This window comes from Hyaena hyaena, unplaced genomic scaffold, assembly GCF_003009895.1.
Source record: "Hyaena hyaena isolate Hyena2069 unplaced genomic scaffold, ASM300989v1 scaffold_730, whole genome shotgun sequence".
NCBI classification, from domain to species: domain Eukaryota; kingdom Metazoa; phylum Chordata; class Mammalia; order Carnivora; family Hyaenidae; genus Hyaena; species Hyaena hyaena.
The window spans coordinates 778441-800108 of record NW_024081363.1 but is presented as its reverse complement, the minus strand read 5'-3'; the positions used below and the strand labels follow the sequence as shown (position 1 = coordinate 800108).

At 35.3% G+C, this 21668-nt stretch overlaps 1 protein-coding gene across 4 annotated transcripts in view; it reads right to left on the bottom strand.

The window, feature by feature from the left end:
- The window catches only part of MYEF2 (myelin expression factor 2), a 29998-nt gene extending 11769 nt beyond the window's left edge, over positions 1–18229 (bottom strand). For all 4 annotated transcript variants that reach the window (XM_039218041.1, XM_039218043.1, XM_039218044.1 and 1 more), the window contains exons 1-10: positions 17954–18229; positions 13099–13307; positions 11819–11871; positions 10622–10629; positions 10426–10519; positions 6731–6922; positions 5867–6020; positions 5271–5320; positions 5087–5150; positions 169–270 (exon numbers count right to left, since the gene is read on the bottom strand). In XM_039218041.1, coding sequence (XP_039073972.1) covers positions 169–270; positions 5087–5150; positions 5271–5320; positions 5867–6020; positions 6731–6922; positions 10426–10519; positions 10622–10629; positions 11819–11871; positions 13099–13307; positions 17954–18114 — 1087 coding nt within the window. In that variant the 5' untranslated portion in view covers positions 18115–18229. The remainder of the gene's footprint in view (positions 1–168; positions 271–5086; positions 5151–5270; positions 5321–5866; positions 6021–6730; positions 6923–10425; positions 10520–10621; positions 10630–11818; positions 11872–13098; positions 13308–17953) is intronic.
- Between the last annotated feature and the right edge of the window lie 3439 nt (positions 18230–21668).

Here is a 21668-nt window from a genome sequence, read left to right as displayed (position 1 = left end):
TCATGCTCTCTGCTCTCAAGGTTTCATTCGTTTTTTTAGACTGAGTGACATCCTACATATTCAACTAGAAAATAGAATCCTTTAGACATTATTATAAACCAGTAAATGTAAGCTTTATAATGTAGCAACGTATCATTTAAAAAGAAACAAGGAAGTGCTACTACTTACCACTTGGGCCTAAATTTCCCATTACACCACCTATGTTCAACTGGCTGGCACTAATAGGCTGCCCACCTGGCCCAAGTCCCATCCCAATGCCTCCAAGACCGCCTAAAACACAAATAAGAATGACATTACCAATCCATGTATGATTAACTAACTGGCACAAAATAAATGTTTTAGGCTACATGCCTGTAGTAATATTGCCAAAATTTTGCAAATTTGCAAGTAAGAGCACTGGTTCTTGTTTTCATCAGAACACAGCACAGTGAAGAAGCCTCACTAATACCATCTATTAATGAGAAGTATTTTATGAAGCAGGCCCACCTTCTATCCCAGTTTCATGGAATACTAAAAAGAACTTCTTATGAAATACCAAGAGGACTCTGAATAATATTATATTCCTTATGAATGGTATATATATCTGAAAATGAGGATCTTGCTCAAATTCATAAAATTACTTAAAATAGGAGAATTCCATTTAAGATATTTCAAATCAAACTAAAAAGCCAAGAACAACAATGAAAACAAAATGTTGAATAAAACAAATGTTACATTACCTGGCTTTGTTCACGACATATTTATTTACATTTATATGGCACGTTAAGTGTTTTCACATCTATTTTCCACAGAGGAGGAAATTTCTGAAAGCTTAAGTTACTTATATAATGCCATTTAGCTATGTGATTAAGTTAGGACTACAATTTAAGTTTTCAGTCTCTAAATCCAGTATTCCTTTTACTACCTCTCTTAAAATAAACTAATTAAATTTGTTGAAAATAGACTTTAAGAGGTTAATTTGATAACCTTAAGGACTTAACAGGTGACTGGGAACTATTTTACTCTATCAAATCTGAGTATGGTTTTAAAGTTCTTGGTAGTCAACATAGCAATTAAGTGGTAGGAGCTGAGAAAACCATATACTATATAGAGTGTGTGTGTGTGTGTGTGTGTGTGTGTGTGTGTGTATTGTTTTAGATAAAGTACAGAAGCATGTTGTGTTAAAATGAAAAGATCAATGTCATCTGGTAAAAGAAATACTGGTTTTCAGCTCAGTACCTAAAAACGGTCTAACTGAAAGCAATAGCAGGCCTACCAACAAGGCTCACGTCTGCACCGAGGACTTGTATTCTCATCTCCTGATATCATTCTTCACTAAAAGAAGTGGCCCCATCCCATTGTCTCAGACAAAAAAAAAAAATCTTCACAGATCTGGGAAATCATGTTTTCACCAAAATCAAGAGTATCAGTGGGGTGCTGGATGGCTCAGTCGGTTAAGCATCCAACTTCAGCTCAGGTCATGATCTCAAGGTTAATGGGTTCGAGCCCCGCCTCGGGCTTGGTGCTGACTGCCAGCTCAGAGCCTGGAGCCTGTTTCAGATTCTGTAGTTCCCTCTCTCTCTGACCCTCCCTGTTCATGCTGTCTCTCTCTCTCTCTCAGAAAGAAATAAAACATAAAAAAAAAAAAAAAAAGAGGATCAGCATCATAGGAAGTAAGGAGGCTCCCATTTGACAAGTTACAATAATTTGAATAAAAGAAAGGGGAAGGGAAAACTGGGACATTAATAATGATTAACTAGAACAACAAACTGATTCTGCCGAAGTTTATGAGTGCATATTATATCTCAATCGAGAATAATATCTAAAAACATAAATCTCGAAAAGAACAGATATAGATGTCTGAATACAATGAAGAATATTTTTTATCCTAAATAAACAGAAGAGTATTATTAGTGGAAAAGTAAAATGGAAGCCCCTGCAGGAAGCCAGGACAATCTTGAAAGATGACACCCTAAGTGATAAGGTAAACTTGGCTGAGACAAGAAAAGGCTGCCCTATAAAGAAAGAAAGGGCAATAGTCAAAGACACATCAACTGAGAATTTTCCAGAATTTGCTTAAGAAAAAAAAAAAAGAATTCTTAGATTGTGTAAGCCCAATAAAAAGTAATTCAGAAAACTGCATACCAAAGACAAACACCTTAAAATCAGCTACATGAAGAACACAGCTAACCTATAATGAAAGGCCATTTTAACTGGTAGCCGAAATAGCAACAATGGAACCCAGAAGGCTGTAGGATATTTTCAAAGCGCTGATAGAAAACAACTATCAATCTTAAACTGTATAACCAGTAAAGCTACCTCTTAAGACATTAACAGACTATCCAAAATTGAGACAATTTACTAACAACAGCTCCTCAATGAAAGAGTTTAAAAATATATGCTTCGAGAAAAAATTAGCACCAGGATCTGTGAGAGTAGAGAAAGGTAAGACAAAAAAATGGTAAGTAGCAGTAATGCCTAATTTGTGGGCATGAAAAAACCAATACAGAACTAAGACAATGAGCAATAACAGCATATAATTCACTAGAAAAAGTGATTAGAATTAAAGCATTCAAAGGTCACTATATTACTGAGTAAAAGAATAATTATATTAACATCAGACTTTACAGATATATTAAAAATCCTGGCTAACCACTAAATGAGAAAGCAAGATAGGAGAAAATATCTGTAAAAAGCACAAAACTAGAACATAAAATAATGGGGATTAACCCAAATAAATAAATAAATGTGAACAAAGCTGTTATTAACTGTATCAGTATTAGACAAGACTTAGTAACTAAAGATAAAATCATTTTATAGTGATAAAATTTTGATTCATTTGGAAAATGTATCAGTTCTAAACTTAGATGTACCTACTTAGTGTCAAAATATTTAAAGTAAAAACAAAAAAAAAAAAAGAAAGAAAAGAAAAATCCAACATTCTAGTGGGAAATTATACCACATACATCTCTCAGTAACTGACAGCCCAAGCCGACATGATGATTAGTAGTGATGTAAGACAATGTAAATGGATTAACAAGCCTGATTTAATGGACATATATAGAACACTGCACTCACCAAGCACACCTAGAATATGTATAACAAAGTGCCTTAGACCATAATGCAAAGTCCAAATTATTAAAAAAATCACAATCATATCTTCTCTGGCCACAATAAGTTAACAATAAGAAAATGCCCCATATGTTTAGAAATTCAAAAATGCATGGCTTAAGAAGTCATAGTAATAATTTAATAAAAACTAAATCACAACAAAAATACTCCATAGCAAAACCTGTGTACAACAGTTAAATATACAGTTTTAACTACTTTTATTAGGAAAGAGAGGATGTAAAATTAGTGAAGTAAACCTTCAACTTAAGGAATTTGGACAAAAATAAGAGACCAAACCCCTAAACATAGAGAGAAGAAAGTATTAAGGAGCATAAATTAAGATATAAAGAATGAAATTAAAAGCACAAATAAAACTGAAAATCTCGAAGCAAAACTGACCAAGAAAAAGAGAAATTACAAACCTTCAGAATTTATCAGAAGAAAAAACTATAGATGTAACAGAAACTTAAGAGACTAGTTTATGCCAATAAATCTGAAAATGAACAAAAATGGTAAAAATCTTAGAAAAACAGAAATTACTGGGGTGCCTGGAGGGCTCAAGGTGGTTAAGCATCCAACTCTTGATTTCAGCTCAGGTCACAATCTCAAGGTCGTGAGCCTGAGACCCCTGCGTGGGGGGCTCAGTGCTGAGCCTAGAGACTGCTTAAGATTCTGTCCCTCTTTCTCTGCCCCTCCTCCACTCTCACTCAAAAAAAGATTTTTTTAATGAAAGAATTAGAGCTACATCTATCAATAGAAATACTGATATTTAAAACAATATAAAAACAATATTAAACCAAAAACAGCAAGTTGCAGAATAATATATACAATATGATGTCACTCACCCCAAATTTTAAATCCAGCAAAACCATTTCATATAATGTTTATGCTTGTATAACTGTGTAGCCAAATGACTAAACCTAAACAGTAAACACTATATTCATAAGTTGTTTCCTCTTGGTATGGTATCTGGTGGTCAGGAGAGAGGGGGAGTTTCAACCTTATCTGTAAAATTTTATTTTAAAGAAAAATCATTATAACAAATATGGGCTGTGATAGCTACAGGAGTAATTATATTTTTGTCTGTATATATAAAATATTTTATGATTAAAAAAGCTTAGTAAAAATCAGAGGAGGTAGAGTAAAATAGTAGGAACAGCTAGTATTTTTGAGTGCTTACATTATTCCAGAACCGTTATAAGTGCTTTACATATATTAACTCCTGCAACACTCATGTCAACTCCATGATACAGGCAATATCCTCATCTTCATTTTGCAGATGGAACATTGAGACAAAGATATTAAATACATTACACTGTTTTATAATCATTTGGAAAACAATTCGATAATACTGATCAATATGCACACCTGAAAACTTGTAAATATACTTGAAAGAAAGAACCAAAAACATACCAAATATTTGTATAAGACATGAATTATCCTGCTGGCAATTAAAAAAAATTAAAACAAATTAAGTATACCTAACATTACAGTAAAATACTTATGAAGTATCCATACAATGGGCTATTATACACCCAATAAAAATATTTGGAAAGAATTTTCCAACATGGAATACTGCTGATTAATGTTAAACAAACAAATACAAAATTACTTATGTAGTAGTACTCAACTATGTAAAAAAAATATATACATATAAATAAAGACCAGAAAAAATACACAAAAATGTTACAATGGAGGTTATATGTGGTAAAATTAAAAGGACTTCTTTTTCCCTTCGCTATATCAATTTACCAATTTTTTTAGTATGTATTGCTTTTATAATCAGGAAAATCTACCAAAAAGAAAAAACATGGTACATATTTATCTTCTCAGTCTTCCTCGGCAATCATGACAAACTATCTCCATAACACCAAGCTAACCCTAAACTGTGGGCAACTTGGGATATAGGTACAAAAATAAAGAGTTTTGCTTAGCACACAATAAAACAGAAAAAAATATATAGTCTGCACTGTTTCTAATAATAGCTTTCACTTACGCGGTAACTGTGGTGTTTTACTGTCATGTGAACGGTAGTCTTCATGAGGGACAGACTTGTCATCCTAATTGCAAAAAAAGTTTATTGTGTGGTTAATTCATAATCAAACAGATCTGTAATGTAGAGGAGAGCAGATATAAGATTTGAAGAGGTGGGACGGTTGAAGTGATATGCAGGAACTCACCATTTTCACATGCATAGGTCTATCAAACAAAAACTGCCCATTGAACATAGCTGTTGGTTCGGTCAAGGAAAACCAGTTAAGAGGACTATTAAGATTATACTTGAACACACATTTTAATAATCCTAGAGTCAGACTACCTCTATTACTTTAATCAACATCTTTACTATTTTACTTGTTTTAATCTCTTCCATATACTCAAAGAAAAATCTTGAATTCTTTGCCTTATAGTTTTACTTTATAAATAAAATATAATCGTTTAAGGCAACCACTGGGGGAAAAAGTAACAAGGCTTCATTTAAAGCAACTGCATTAATGTACAATGGATTACATTAACTGTTAACGGCAGATATACATACAGTTAGTTGTGGCAGGAAGAGAAAGCAGAAAAGAGTAAGTACCAGGCTTACGTAATATGGCTAATTCAAGTTTTAAGAGTGACTTTAGTACTTGGACATAATAAAGGTTTTATGTGCTGGAGACTAAAGCCTAATACACATTTCTAAGCCAGGCAACTTTAAATTCCACGACCCCCACAAAATGGTATTATCCAGCTTCTTCAACCATATTAAATATCGCTAAAGTGTAAATCAGGATACAAATTGCTTGCACTGCTTCAATTGCTTGTTCAAAAGTGACTGTGCCCATTCCTCTGCTCTTGCCATCTTTGTCTTCTTTAATATCTGCCCGCTTTACAGTTCCAGCTATGCTGAACACCTCCTTTAGCTTCTTCCAACCAACTTTGAAGTCAAGCTTAACATAAAATTATATACAGTTACATACCTAATAAACCCCTCTCCCCATTTATAAATAATACAAACAAATCTTTTCTCAACTCAAAACTATAAAGAACTATACTTCTTGTTAGATGGTACATCAATAGTATTCAAATAAAAACATCTTAAGTTGTTTAAAATTAATTAACCTACATCCAATGTTCTTACTTATCCTTATTTTTTTTTAATTTCCAAAACAGCCTCTTATCCGCTCAATCCTATTTTGTACATTTGAAACTTGCTTATCTATTTTTACTGAGAGAAAGTCATATTTTGGAAAGTACTGTTGCTATCACTGACTTTCAAAACCTTAGAACAAATGACAAACCAACTACAATGTGCACATTCACAAATATCAAATATCAAAGCTAAAGAAAGAAATCCATTTACCACTATGAACAAAAATCCCATACAATGAAAGTAAACATTTTCAAGAACTGCAAAGATATTTGTACATTCCACAGTTCCTTTTTAAGAATACTACTCATATTTACAGTTTAACCTTATATTTTTATATATATTTTTTTTAAACCGGGTTTGAGTTTCCAGTAATTACTATTTTGCTTACTTTTGTTAAAAATAAGCAAAATGTCCTCTAAACCTACAACCCGTTCATCTAATTTAATAATCTCATGATTAGAACTAAATATCTGAATGACAAAATTTTAGACTAAAGCTTAAACTTACATTAGCAACAAAAATTGTGGAACCAAGTCTACCAGCCTGCAAATTACTGATAACCTCAGGAGGAATGTTTGGATTATTGAGAATGGAAGGTGGTAAATTCATCAACCCCGATCCCATATCGGGTACATGTCCTCCTGGAAATGATCCTCCTGTTCGTTGCAATGCCCTACGAGCATTTTCTCCATCAGGGTCCTATAACACACATTGAATGTTAAATACCACTAGATACATCGGTAAATCTGTATCATTAAAATAACAACTTCAAATTCTACAGTAGCTATCCCAACTGGCTCAAATTATTGGCCCTCTTGAAGAGTGAGCTTTTTTTCTTATCCAGAGTATTCAGTCCCATAAAAACCTGTGGACAGACAAAAGATTTCAGTCTCCAGAGGTGTCAATTAAATACCTGTTTTCCAATCACTAAAGTCACTTAAGAACTTGAAATTAGTTTAATTTTGCCCTTATACTAGGGTACAAATACATGACGCATACGCATAAAAATATATAACTCAAAGAGGAACAAAATACTGTACTTACTGTGACTCTTTTCTTGCTAAAATGCAGTAATGGTGAATTCTCACCACTGGATGCCCAAGGCAATGCCAAATCACACTAATTAAAGCTTTTTAACAGTGGAACAGACTGTTATAAAACCCAGGAATATTGGGGTAAAGGAGAACTATTATAATGTTTAAGTTTCATTCCTAAACAAAATACAATTACTCATTTTCCGACCTTTTTCCTTCCTCAACAATGATGATGATCTGACAATGGATTATGATCCGAGATGAAGGTGGGGGGATAAAGAAAGGCTAAGTGTCCAAGTGAACAACGATAATAAAAGTTGCTTTTTATTAAGTTTATTAACTGTATAAGAGAAATATTCTACCTTTAAACAAAACCAAAACAGCAAGTTTAATTGTACTTCTCATTCATCTCACTAGGTGGAATGCAAAAAAATAAACAAACAAAAAACACCTAAACACACCGATAGACTATCATCTGTGATACCAAATGACAATGATAAATGTAACCATCAACTCTATACTCCTGCTCTCGGTCTGGGAATATTAATAAAAAGAGACCTTAATAAATTCTCTAGGAAGGCTGGGAGAATAGAAGGTGAAAAAGTAAATACAAGAATAAACGTATACCAGCTTCCAAAGTATTTCTTCACCATGAAGAAATTAAGGGAAATACAGAAATAAAGAAATAAGTGTTTTTAAAAATGCGGCAAAATTTTTAACCTAGTAAATAATAAATGTTTCAGGTCTAACTAAAGCTTCAAAACCTTGGCACAAATGCAAAATTTATGATAGTAGTTAGCTACGGGGAGAGAAGGAGGGGTAGGAAAGGTGTTTCATAAACTACTGAGATAGGTTGTTTGTCCTTAACATCTTAATATTAATCATATCGCTATATTTTGATTTGTCTTTTTATATTTTAACATATATAAATATATACACACAAATACATAAAAATGTATAAAACATATATAACATACAATTTATCTAAAACAAAGTAGCCACTATATAACATGGTTTTTATTCTTCTTTTCCTCTTGGATGACAGTCTGCCAGTCACTACCTGCTATTGCTATTAGAGGACCTAGAAGTTTACAACTGCTCCTAATCCCATTTAATATAATGAAAAAATGCAATTCTGTTATCTGGTAAGGAATATTGGAAATATATTTTTTCTTAAGACTCTTACCAGTAGGTTTAGCACTGAGGCCAGCTACCCATTTGTAAATCAGATACTCCAAGGAAAAGGACCTTTAGTAATATTAATCCATAAAGTTAACTGAATAAAGAATACTTCAACATTTAGCTAGGCCAAACTCGGTTATTTCTCCCCTCCCAAAAGTTAAAAATGGAAGTATCCTACATCAGTTTGGATCACATAACTCTATTCTAGGGTTTCTAAAATATTACTGAGGATACACAAGTGCTAAAACTTACAAAGAACATAAACAACACGGGCTTGGTCTTTAGCGTAAAAAGCACCACATAAATAGCTGGCACAGACTACAACAGTTTAAACTTTCTCTAGTTCCCAGTGAAAAGCAAAAGAAAGAAAGGAAGGAAGGATGGAAAGGAGGAAGGAGGCAAAGAGCGAGGGAGGGAGAAGGGAAAGGAGAAGGGAAGCAGGAAGGAAGGCAGGAAGGAAGGAAGGAGGGGCAGGCAGACAGACAAACCCCCCAGGCTCAAATAGAATTAGAGGAATTCAGAAGCTGACTCCAAAAAAGGGATGTGGAATACTTGTATTTGTTGGTAGCATGGCCTTTAATTTTAAGCTATTATATGTATAACCTCATACTCAGAATCAAGAGACCAACAACCAGGAACATTCCCACCTTTGACTGGAATAACAACAAGCAACTATTATTACAGCTACTGTTTAGTATGTAGTTATATAATATTTTGAGCACTGTGTAAGTGCTTTATATAATAACATCACAATTATAGTTAGTAGTTAACATTTATTAAGTATTTTACATATATTAACTGAGATCTTAAAAAACTATCAGATAGCTTCTAATATTATTCTCACTTTAGTGATAAATAAACAAAAAAACAGAGCGTAATTAAAGTTAAGTAATTTGTTGAGTAATTAAAGTTAGGTAGTTTGCTAAGTAATTAAAGGTAAGAAATCTGCCCTGTGTCACCCAGATTATCTGATGTGGGAGCTTGAATTCTCTACCATGTTATCTCAATTAATCCTCATAAAAACCCTATTAGGTAAGTACTATCAGTAGTACTATTACAATTACTAAGGTTTAGAGAATAAGCAACCTGCCTAGAAACTTTCTAGCAACAGAGCTAGAAAGTGAGTTGGGACTCAGATCATTACTATACCAAATTAAACTTTGACTGACAGTAATGCTCTACTACCAAAGACTTGCAACCTTGCGGGCAGAGACCCTTCAGAGTCCTAAAGTACATCTCAATCATTTGCAACACAGACTTTAGCAAGAATATATACATAACTGGTCTGTGATCAATCTACTCAGATTAGCTGAACAAGATGAACTAAAGGAAGACATGAAAATGACTGCTATTCAAGCTAATCATTACCAAGGTCAATTTCACTAGTTCTTTTAAATATCTTCTGATTATTCTTTTGTCAATGTATTTATACTACTACCATGCCATACAAAGGGAACATCTCCACTTTCGGGTTTTCCAAGTTCCAGTTACAAATTTCACTAATAGATTCATAAGTTTTCTTATATTTTAATCTGACATAGTTTCAGGGTGATTTTAATTAAAAGTGAGTATCAATTTTATTCAAATCCATAAGGTATCTGCATTACTAAGAAACCTTTACTATCAACTACAAGAATATCTATTTCTCAAATTAAACAACACAATTTAAAAACTGAAAATGTCTACCCCAAATAAAGTTGACATAATAAACTTTGCCAACGTTAAAAATCTGAATTTTTTAAAAAATCATACACCTCTGCTTTTAACAACTTGGAACAAATCAAATATATAGGAAAACTGCTTTAAAGCAAATAGGAAACCATGCACAAGCAAAACTATCATGAATTATATAACGCTTTAACAAGCATTTAGGCTTCAAAAATAAAAAGTTATAGTCAGAGAAATACATCTCCAAAGATGAAAACCCAAAGAAAACATGTCTTTACGTTCAAAAGTTTAAATTATTCCAAATATAAGAAATCTTACCTCTTTAATATTCAGGGGTCTTCCACTAAGATCATATTTGTTCATAGTTTCTAGTGCTTTCTTTACAAATTCCTCATCTTTGAATTCAACGACACTTAATGGGGAAAAAGTTATAAAAAATGTTTATATACTAAATTTTCTTTTTCTCAATCAGAAGTTTAAATTTGACTGAAGATACTTAAAAAAAAATTCTTACCCACAACCCTATATCCAGGTAGATTTGTCAATATATGCAAAAGAAAAAAAGTTTTAGATCAGTAGACGAAGTTAATGGTAAACTCTGTATAATACAATCCGTTTTTATCTTTTACACTTCCAGAACATAATAGCAAGTGACCACAAATCTTCTATCTATTTAAGGCAGTAGAATCTAGCATTTAACAAGGTTGGAGCACATCTTTACTTTTAGAGGACTCTTCTTTAAGTTAAGACTAAGTAAGGGATTTGCACAAATTCAATCAAAAGTAACTCAAGGAAATAAGTGAAGGTTTCAATGTAACAATTCTTACACTGTTATGAATATTTTCAAAAGATGAATTATGTACAAATTGTTTTAATGTATATCTTTCAATTTTATTAGGGTCAAAAGGAAATAATCTCATGTTTAATTAACTACTGTTAGAGAAAACTGGCTGCACACAATTTAACAGCATCCAGTTTAAGTATATAAAATAATCACCTATGCTAAAGAAATACACCTACAGAATCATTTTTAAAATAATCATTTGTCATTATTACTGTTCAAAGTGCCATTTGAATGTGATGACAAGGTTTTTCTCATGCACCCAACTGGTTTTTGCAGTATAAGTGAACACTGTTGAAAGCTTTCCATTGGATTCTTCAGTATATTGCTTTCTTGTTGCTAAAAGTCAAAACCTATGATCAACCAATTCCTTCTATGTCAATTTAATCATCAGTGTCATTCATACCAATTGGTCAGAGCACTGCCTCTTATGTAGTCTTGCAGGCTACCAAATTAAGTTCTTCAATAGAAGTTGCAAACATACATTCTGAACTAACACCTTTAAGCTATGGGCTTCTCAGAAAACTCTTAGGGAATATTATCAATGCAGTGACTTTTAAAATATCCTTGAAGACATCAAAACACAACAAAAGAAAATCCTATGTTAGAATCTGTTGGCTAAGAAGAAGCATTACCTTAAAGCATTAGAAAAGTGAATGCCCTTTATGAACATTTACAAACCCATCCCTTCCAGGCAACTTGTTTGGTTTGGATAAGTGTCAGACTTGCTAGTATAAAGCCTCAAATCTTGCATAATAAAGTAAAACAAAATGAAACTTAAGTTTCCAAAAACTGGTACAAATATTATACAAAAAGTAAACTGCTGAGGAACTTTTAAACCTCAAGCAGATTATTGCCCACAGCACTTACCCTTGATTTTCCTTCCGCATCCTTAAAGAGCTCCACGTATGTAACCTCACCAACTACATAAGACATACAAAAGGAAGATACCAAGAAACAATACATTTAAACACCAATATCTTGCTTTACTGCACACCTGTGCACAACTCTACAGAAAAGCACCTATTATTCACCAACAATCAAAACCAGACCAACATACCTCCTATCAATAACTATGTAAATTTAACTAATTTTCTGAAATGTACATCATCCACATTCTCTAAAAGAGCTAACAACCATATTAACCTAATTCATACTACAGATCATATTTTGGCCAGCATGATATAGTTGGTGAACAAATGCACATATACATACAAATGGTCCCTTAGCCTATCATATTAAAAACATCAACATTAACACTTTTCAAATAACTTTGGTCGCCTACACACAACAGCTGTTTTAAGGTGACTTTCTACCTGAATGTCTTCAATCATGTTTGCCATCAGTAAACTAAATTTACAAGTCATGCTTCACAGCAAGCCACACACTTTCTAAATAAAGTCAATGAATAAAACCAATCAAATAGTTGTCACCTTACAACAGATACACCAATGCAAGGGTTTTTTTATTTATTAGAAGAGATCAGCCTCAAAGCCAAGTACATAGTTTGCAGGACTGGTTGAAACTCAATTTTTCAAGAGATAACAAAGCTAACTTTTACAAGATCAAATATTAAAATTATTTTTCCCCAAAACCAACCATATATATAAAATGAAGGTTTTCAGGTTATTCTAAAAACAAAACTGCAACAGCAGTAACGCAATTTTAATATAGAACTGCAGAGACAGCATCATGGCATTCATGACAATGCAAACAAAATGAACTCCACAGCCAGATTCCAGACTCCACCAAGATAATAACAAAACAGCTTTTGGAAAAAAATAATCAGACCTTATTAGTCATACTTTAACACGCTAAATGTATTGCTTAACTAATGCAATAGTCCTTTAAAAATCTATAAAAACTTCAACTAGACAAAGCAATCACTTTAACAAAATTCTTGGTGGCATGCATATGCTGGCTCACTACTATACCACTAAAATGGCGGGGGGGGGACTTCATTTATCCATATGACTTTGTAATGAAATTGTGTCACGTGAGAGAAGAGGAAAAGATTAATTCATGTGTCAAGAAATAAACAAAAATCAATTTTTTGAGTCTGTGTGGCTCAGAGGAATAAAAAAGTTTGCTTAGGTCTTCCCCCTTCTATATGAAGATTAGCCAACAGTGGGTTTATCGAGGATAGTTACCTTTTTCTCTCATCAGATCTTTAATAGCTTGCCATTTCATGTCATATGGGATGTTGCTAATGAAAACTCTGTTTCGATTTGGACCCTTCTTTTCTCCAGTGCCCAAATTCTTATCTTTTGAATAAGGATGAAATCTATTGGCCTTCTTATTTCCTGAAGATTTTTCTTTTAATTCAGATTTATCCTCTTTGACTGATTCATCATTTTCCCTACGAATTAAAAACAAAACAAGAAGAAAATCTCAGTCACGTTTCTAATAATGGAACCCTACATTACATAAATATTGCATATTTATCACTTCACTTCCCAAAACTCTCCACCAAGTTAGACCTCAGCAAAGCAGCTGAAGTGTCAGCTTGTCTGCTCTGAAATGACCAATGCCGTGTCAAAGCAAGGATTTGGGCATATTACCAAACTTCTCATCAAGTTTGCTTAAAAACATAACAAAAATACATAGCTTTTTACACACCCATTTGACTGTCATAATTATTTCTCTTCCCAATTTTGATCAACATAATTAATTGGTAAAGTATCCTAGTATTTTCATACTCAACATTTTCGATGCATTAACCTATAAATTAAAATAGGGTATTTCATAGAATCATACAATTTTTACTAGTAGTTATTACCTACAAGGTGGGATGGAGTGGAGGTAAGCAGCAGTACTCAAAGGCAACATGTATCAACATTTTATAAATCTACTTTTTAATGAGACCCTAACTGGAAAAATATTTAATTTATAAGACTGCAATCACAATGCAACTATATGATGCTACCCACCAACCATCCATAACACCTATGTATATACTTAAAGTAAATTCTATAGATGAAAATCTGGGTATGTATTTTAAAAATGCAATTTACCTTTCAAAAGGAGTCTTTTTTTACAGAAGAAATAACAATAGGTTTTAAATCACTAATTATTCTAGTGACTCTGAAACTAATTAATACTTTTATGTAATCATATACTAATAAAAATCTCTGGGAAATCCAAAATTTTTAAAGCTTCCTGAGTTTTTCCAACAACCACTCAGGTTTCATAATCCAGACACTCACTTATCTTCTAAGCCAACCAACTGTGGGCCTCTAAACACAGTAGTGTTCCACATACACTTACTGTAGTCATCTTTTCCATGAGATATTGACCTTTTTAGACACTACCTTTCTGAGCAGGTAACAACACAACCATAAATACCGTATGGAATACTCTGTAAGAACAAACCATCTGCACTGGTATGAGCAGCACTTAGCATGGTGACTGCGCATAACATGTTGCTCAATAAATATTAATTTTTGAATGAATGAACAGTCAATTAAAAACCCATGCTCATCTGAGCACAGATGGTGCTGCTATCTGCCAGAAAAACTGTTAAAATCAAGGAAGAGACATTAGGGCCAAACTTGCTTTGCCACCTTTTCAGACCCTGACAGGGACACCTTTACAATCAAACATCTTCTCTCATCAGAAATGGCACAGCCTAGAAGAGTTCTTCACAACTGTCCAGCTCCAGCAAGTACCTACCTGTCTGAACAGTGTGCCCCTTTTGAAAATGGCAGCAAGCAGCCAAAAGGTACAAAGGTCTTTACTCTGGTTCTTAGTAGATACAAAAGCAAACTCTTCTTTTTAATCCCCCAAAGAACATATGTACATAGTAGGCTGAATTCAGTGAATGTTTGTAAAATAACTGTCTCTGTTTAGGTAAGCAGACATCTATACAGTCTCTAGCTAAGTAGGTCTTCTACCTATCTGCTTCCGAGATGAAACCAACTGTGACAAATACAGAGTTCTGATACTATGTTCTTCTATTCTTTTATGAATATTGTAAGCATTTGCTTACAACAATCTGGTAATTTCACTGAAAAGCAATGATATGTAGGATAACCGCTCTAAAATATTTATTCCAAGTATGACCAGAGAGAGCGATTTCTTCAGGTTTTCCCCAATAAGTGGCATATTAGAGATATTGCTACACTGCTATCTACAGCACATAAATTATCTGTGGAAGGCAGACCAGTTTAATGGCTAGAGGTATGGTCTGATTAGAGAAACAAAGCTGTAATTACTTAATTCCTGAACTCTTTTTATGTCATAAACACACAATGGAATGGACAGTTAAGATGCAGGTGAAAACTCTTAGGGAAATGATGCTACATAATATCAAATATTGGCACTATATCCAGAATTCCATGTAATAATTCCCTAACTATTCACTTAACCATCCCCCCTGAAGGTACTGGAAATAAAGACTGTGACTATCTTAAGTCACAAAAATGTTCTCTACTCTTAAGATGAATTACGCCTACCCAAGTTATAACATAAATTTCTGAAAAACCAATATTCAACATCAAATAAGAATACATAGTTTTAATATGTGATTTTAAAAACATGCTATAGTATGAAATCTAAAATTAAGCCCACTTCCATTCTTACTCCTAATATGATAAAAAAAAATACTACTCTACTTCAAATATTTCACCTTACTTCGATGCTTAATATTTTATACCCTAATGTAACCCTCAATTTCCATATACTCCAAGATGTTAATCACACAGAAAATAATGAAGAGTTATAACAATACTGCTATTTTTCTTCCTGTTCACTTAAGAAAAGGAGACCTAGTATACCATTTTGGCATAAAGGAAAAGACTAAACCTATGAAATCCTAGGTGTATAGTTTCATAATCATAAAAGTTCACTTCTGCATTTCTTAAACATGTATTTACTAGGCCTTTATAGATATAAGGCCCTGGGGATACAAAGATGAGTAAGATCGTGGTCTCTATCTTCAAGGATTATGGATTAACCTCAGTAGTCTTTTCAATCTTGCTAAGCGGCACTCTCTTCTCTTCCAAGCAATACATATGTTAAAGGCAATATTTGTTAATTTGTATAACCTCTATGAATTCTTACCCTTAAAAACATATGGCAGTCAAGGGTTATGTGTTGGATTGTCAAACTACTCTAGTTGGTTCACAGGGTCAAAAAAAAAAGGTTGTTAGTTTGATGCAGGTAAATGTCCCTAGTTACTCAGTATGAATGACCGACCTATGGTGGACCATTATATGGTTCTTATGGAATTGACAATACAAGAAACCCTCAAGAGCAAATTTGCTTCTTTACTCAACTTCGGTAAAGGGGAAGGTATGAGAGATGAATTATAAGCAATATGAAAAGAATCTTCATTTGTATTTACTACTAATATTTCTTTATTTCTTCACTTCATATTTTCCTCTTCCTCAATTTGAAGTGAAAAGAGATTCTTTTCCTACCTCTGTCCTCTCTTGTCCAGCTAAACCACAATGAGACTTTAAGAGGGATTAGAGATTTTTAGATCTGGGAGGTTTACATGCCAGCTTTATCTGTACAGACACTATTATATTAATCACAACCAAGTATAGTAGGGCTTCTCTTTGTCACACAAGGCTGTACTTTTTGTTCAGGGGAAAAAGGTGGCAAGCCCACGTTTAGATATAAATAAAAAACACATATTTTAAGTTTAACATTCCAATGCTCTTTATTCTAAATTGAGGCCAAATCCCTGAGAGCCCAAATCTTGGCAGGCACGGTAGAAAGTGCTCACTTTCCAGATGCTGTTAGTGAGGTGGCACCACTCTGCACGGAGGAACAAATTCCACCCAGGTCGAATCTCTTACACCTGCACCTCTATTCTGCCTAGATGCAACCTATCCTATTCAAACCCAAGTGAGAGTAAAAGTGTCATAACTGAGCTGGGAGAGCTATCGTATCTGCGATCAATTCCTACACAAACTAGTCCAGGTCTTACCATACTGCTTCAAATGTTCTTATACAAAAGAAAAGAACATTTCTCTTTTCTATTTTAGTGTGATCAGATGTTCACTACTTTCTACTCCGAGGCATAACTGAAATGAGGAAAAGGATGTTTTCAGTAAACTATTAACATACTTTCAACTTCAAGTTTAAAGAGGTGGGCATATGCAAGAGAATGCCTGATTCATATCCCCCTATATAACAAGAACAATGGGGAGAATAAGATTTCCTTGTAACTGGAAATTACTATGGATTCGAGTCAACTAAATTCTTTACAGACACTGATGACAGGGGCAATCTTAAAAGCGTCAGACTTTCTCCAAATTAAAAAAAAATCTTATTTTACCATTTTACCAAAATTAAGAACAAGCCATCACACAAGGAGTTCTTAAAAAAAAAAATAGCCTGCAAGGCTTACAAACATTTGCAGAGGAGGTGGGAGACCAAGGCATCACGCTCATTTCCCTTTCTGAATAACCTCTTACCAATTCAAGGGTAACACAATGGATTTTGGCTCACAGCACATTAACCTTCCTCTTTGGTATATATATCAGTTCAGAAATTAACACACACTTCAGAAAGCAACAGCAAACACTGAACTTATAAAGCTCTGAATGAGGCCGGGAGATCGGGGACTATTCCTTTTAAATACGTTCTCGGTAGTTCAGAGGAAATGTCCGATGATGTCATCCCTAGTTACTCCCTAGTGATGAACACTAACTACAGTACTGGGCTTTAAAAGGGGGACCATTTTCCTCCAGACCGTGGCGGCCGCCGTGCTTTGCTCAAAGATTCTCCGGCTGGAAGTGTAGGAAGAAGGGGTGACCCGCTGTCTCCGGCTGGAAACAGGAGAGGGGCATCGGCCCCCCGGCTCGCACCCCGGTTCACCCGGCCCGGGGCTGGAGGGAAGGGGGGCCTGGGAGCGGCCCTGGTGCACCTGCTCCTCCAGCCGCCCACGGCCCGGGGCTGGGTATCCCCCATCGAGGCCCAGGCAGGCTTCGCCCCCCTCCCAGGCCGACTCCCCGCCCCCCACCTCGCCCTGATCCCCGGAGGAAAAGACAATACATTTTAACGCCATTGGAGCTGCTGCTGTGCTGCGGCGGCTGCTTCTCCGGCTCCGGCGGATGCGGTTCTCGCCGCGGCTCGCCCGGCTGCTCCACGGGCTGCTGATGCGGACTGTCGTCGCCAGCGGCCCCGAGCACCTCGGGCTTGTCGGCGTCCGCCATCCCGCTGCCGATGCCTCCGCCTCCGCCTCGGCCGCCTGCGCTTAGGGGCTCCGAGCGCTACAATGGCGGCGGCCGGGAAAGCGGTAACGGATCCCGATTTGAAAAGGCCCCGATCGCTCAGTTACCCGGATCTCGCGAGAACCGGTCGAGGCCGGGAGACTGGGAGAGGGTGTGAGCCTCGTGTGGGGGTGGGAGTGGAGGGGTAGGGGGGAGGCATGGGGTGGCCGGTCAGGGCAGCCGTTGCGCCAGTCAGCCCTGCTTCAGCCCAGGGAAGGCTTAACTTGTCCAGAAGCCCCTAGTGGGGCCATGTTCTGACCACCAGCCCGCCTATCGCCTGGCACCCAATGGGGTCTTCGCTTACAAAAGTCAGCTCTGAGTGCTAGAAATCCCTAGAGCTCTGAAACCCAGACTTTTCAATTCATTCCTTGTAGGGGCAGTTTAAATGGGAGAAGCACACACCACTTTGCATCTTTAAAGACGTCTGCAAATCTTCTGACTCCCCTTAGAAATCCTTTGAATAATGCAAATAAATCACTTGCCACTTAAATGCCTAGGCACCCTGTGGACATTCAATAAATAGTTATTGATGACAGGTTGCAATTCATCAAAATGAATAGCTTTGAATTTCTTTGAATTCTGGTTGTTTTGGAGAAAGAGGCTTTCTTTTGGAATTCAGCTATCAGCATACAAAAAGAAGACTGAAGTTTTTTAAATCTCTGGGCAGCAACCCGAGAGGAGAATCTGTAGTTTTGCGGAAGAAATCTTCTACTAGATTGGCTGATAATGGGCATTTTGGCTTGGAATTATGTTTATGTTGATGAAAATTATATTTGAAGCAGTTATAGGCTCTCAAATTTAATTACTGTATGGTGTTTTAAAGTTTAGTCCTAGATTTCCCCCCTAAATATAAAAAAAGCAACCCGTTAAACTTAATTCCTAAGTCTTGAATACTGTAATAGTATTTCACATTGAAATAAACTTTTTCAGCTGAAAGACCTTCCCAAATGTTTCTTTTCATAAAGAAGCAAACATATGGTTTACATGCTTTGCAGAATATCACACACACATTAGTGATAAAGTGGTAGTTAGAAACTAATACTCAGGTGATATATAATTTCCTCATTTCCCCCCTGTTCTTTGACATTTAATGTTCTTACATTTAATGTAAGATTCTGCCCCCAACCAAAAAAATTACCTTGGAACTTCTGATCCTGTATCAGAAGAGTTGAGCTACTTCACCAAACACATAAAAATCAGAACAGTTTTAATCAAGAAGACTACGCTCAGTAAAATACTGCCGTTTTGGGTGCTACTGACATTGTTTAATAAACACAACACACACTGTTGTAGTTGCTGCATGAATTATTTCTCCTTGGTCAATCCCAAGACTTAGCATTTGGAATAGCAGAAAGGCATCACATTTCGACACAGAAAACCTGGGTTAGAACCCCAGTTCTCCCACTTTCTGCCTATAACTCCTTGGGCAAGTCACTTAACTTTTCAGTCTTTCTGTAAAAAATAAGGATGATAATACCTACTTTACAGAATTAAGGTGAGAATTAAAAGAAAGCACTTTATGTAGAGCAAAGTGCTATATGAATATAAAGTAGTATTATAATTCCCCGCCTCTCCAGACTGAGCAGGGTTTTAGTCAAAGAGAAGTCAGGTGATTTTCCCATAGAACTGAATTATAAGTACTTTTTTTAAATTTTTAACATTTATTTATTTTTGAGAGACAGAGTATGAGCAGGGGAGGGACTGAGAGAGAGGGAGTCACAGAATCCAAAGCAGGCTCCAGGCTCTGAGCTATCAGCACAGAGCCCGATGAGGGGCTTGAACCCATGAACGGTGAGATCATGACCCGAGCCGAAGTTGGCCGCCCAACCGACTGAGCCACCCAGGCACCCCTGAATTATAAGTACTTTCAAAGCATCCATTATCCTCTGTTATTCTTCTGCTATAGTTAAATTTAATGATGAAAACTTAATCCTGCTTCCTGTAACACAGTATATTCTTGCAAAATCTTTCAATAGATTCGATTTAATATTTTTTAAGAGAACTTCACACTTAAAACAAAGTAGTAGGCACATGAGGAATATGAAAATAAGTACGGTACTGTTGGGAGAGAACATTCATAAAGAGCACTATTTGAGTGCTATAATAGAGATAAATGTGAAACAATTAAAAATTTATATCTAAAACAAGAGACTGGACTGCATGCTATAATGTGCTAATTAAAATATTCCATTAAAATATTTTTCTTGATTACTGAGCTTTTTGGCTCCCCTTAAAATATTGTGTCTAAGACATACACTTCCCTCACTGTAACTTAGTACTGGTCCTAATGAATGTAACAAGGGCAAAGGTTAATTTTTATAGGAGGATTGATGAGTATTTCATAGAAGAGCTGGATCTTAAAAGATGGAGAGAATTGGGGCAGCTTCTAAAGAGAAAATTAATACTTACTACTCCATCAGACTGCTCTATAGATGTTTCCTTCCTGTCTTGCTATAAATATTATACTTACCTTAGCTAAATCTGTGAAAAAAAACTGTTAACATTCTATTGCTACATTCTATTTCTATATTTTCCTTCCTTCCACTGCTTTATCAGCACAGAGCCCACAAACCGTTAAGATCATGACCTGAGTTAAGTCAGACACTTAACCAACTGAGCCACCCAGGTGCCCCCCACTGCTTTTTTTTTTTAAGTTTATGTATACATGCTGAGAAATTCTTTAGTAATGCTTTAGTTTTCACTTCTCACAATTCCCACTGCAAATGCTATCATTTATAATTGCACAAAATGTATTACTGGTACAACTTCATATAACTAATTGCTTAGTTTTCTTTCTTACAAATTGGAGTGTGTGGAGGGGTGGGGATTGAAAGAGGCAATTATACATATCTGGAAAATTAACCCTAAAATTCCAAAATATTTTCAACCAATACTTTAATGTCATATAGAAATTGTGTTCACCTGCAAGTAACAGAACTAGAAATAATTATGTCTTAAAATAAAAGTTTCTACTTTATTAAGTTAAAACAGTAAAAAGTCGGCACCCTGGAGCAGGTATAGTCATCATGGGTTCAAGTTTCTTCTAATTCATTCACCAACCTAGTGTGTGGCTTCTATTCTTAAAATCGCCCAATGTCCCAAGATAGCTACTGGAGATCTAGGCACCTGTCCTCGGTAGAAGCCAGAAGCAGTCCAGAAAAGAGGGATCCTATCCAGAATCTCAAACAACATTCCCATTTGTAGGTCAAAACGTAGTAATATGAGACACTCAGCTATAGGGGAGGCTGGCAAATAGTTTCTCATTTTGGCTCACTGCCAAGTTCTGCTACCAAAGAAGAGAATGCAGTGGCAACTTGGATAAGATCATCCTTTTAATTTGTCTTTAAGCACTCAAGGCAAAGACCAACAATATGAAGTCAACCGGAGAATACAGTATGATTTTTAAGTCAATTTACTTGGCTTTATAAAATTAAATGGCTGGATTTGGAGCCACTAATTTTCCAAACCTTAAAGAATTGAAATTCAAAAAGGAATTT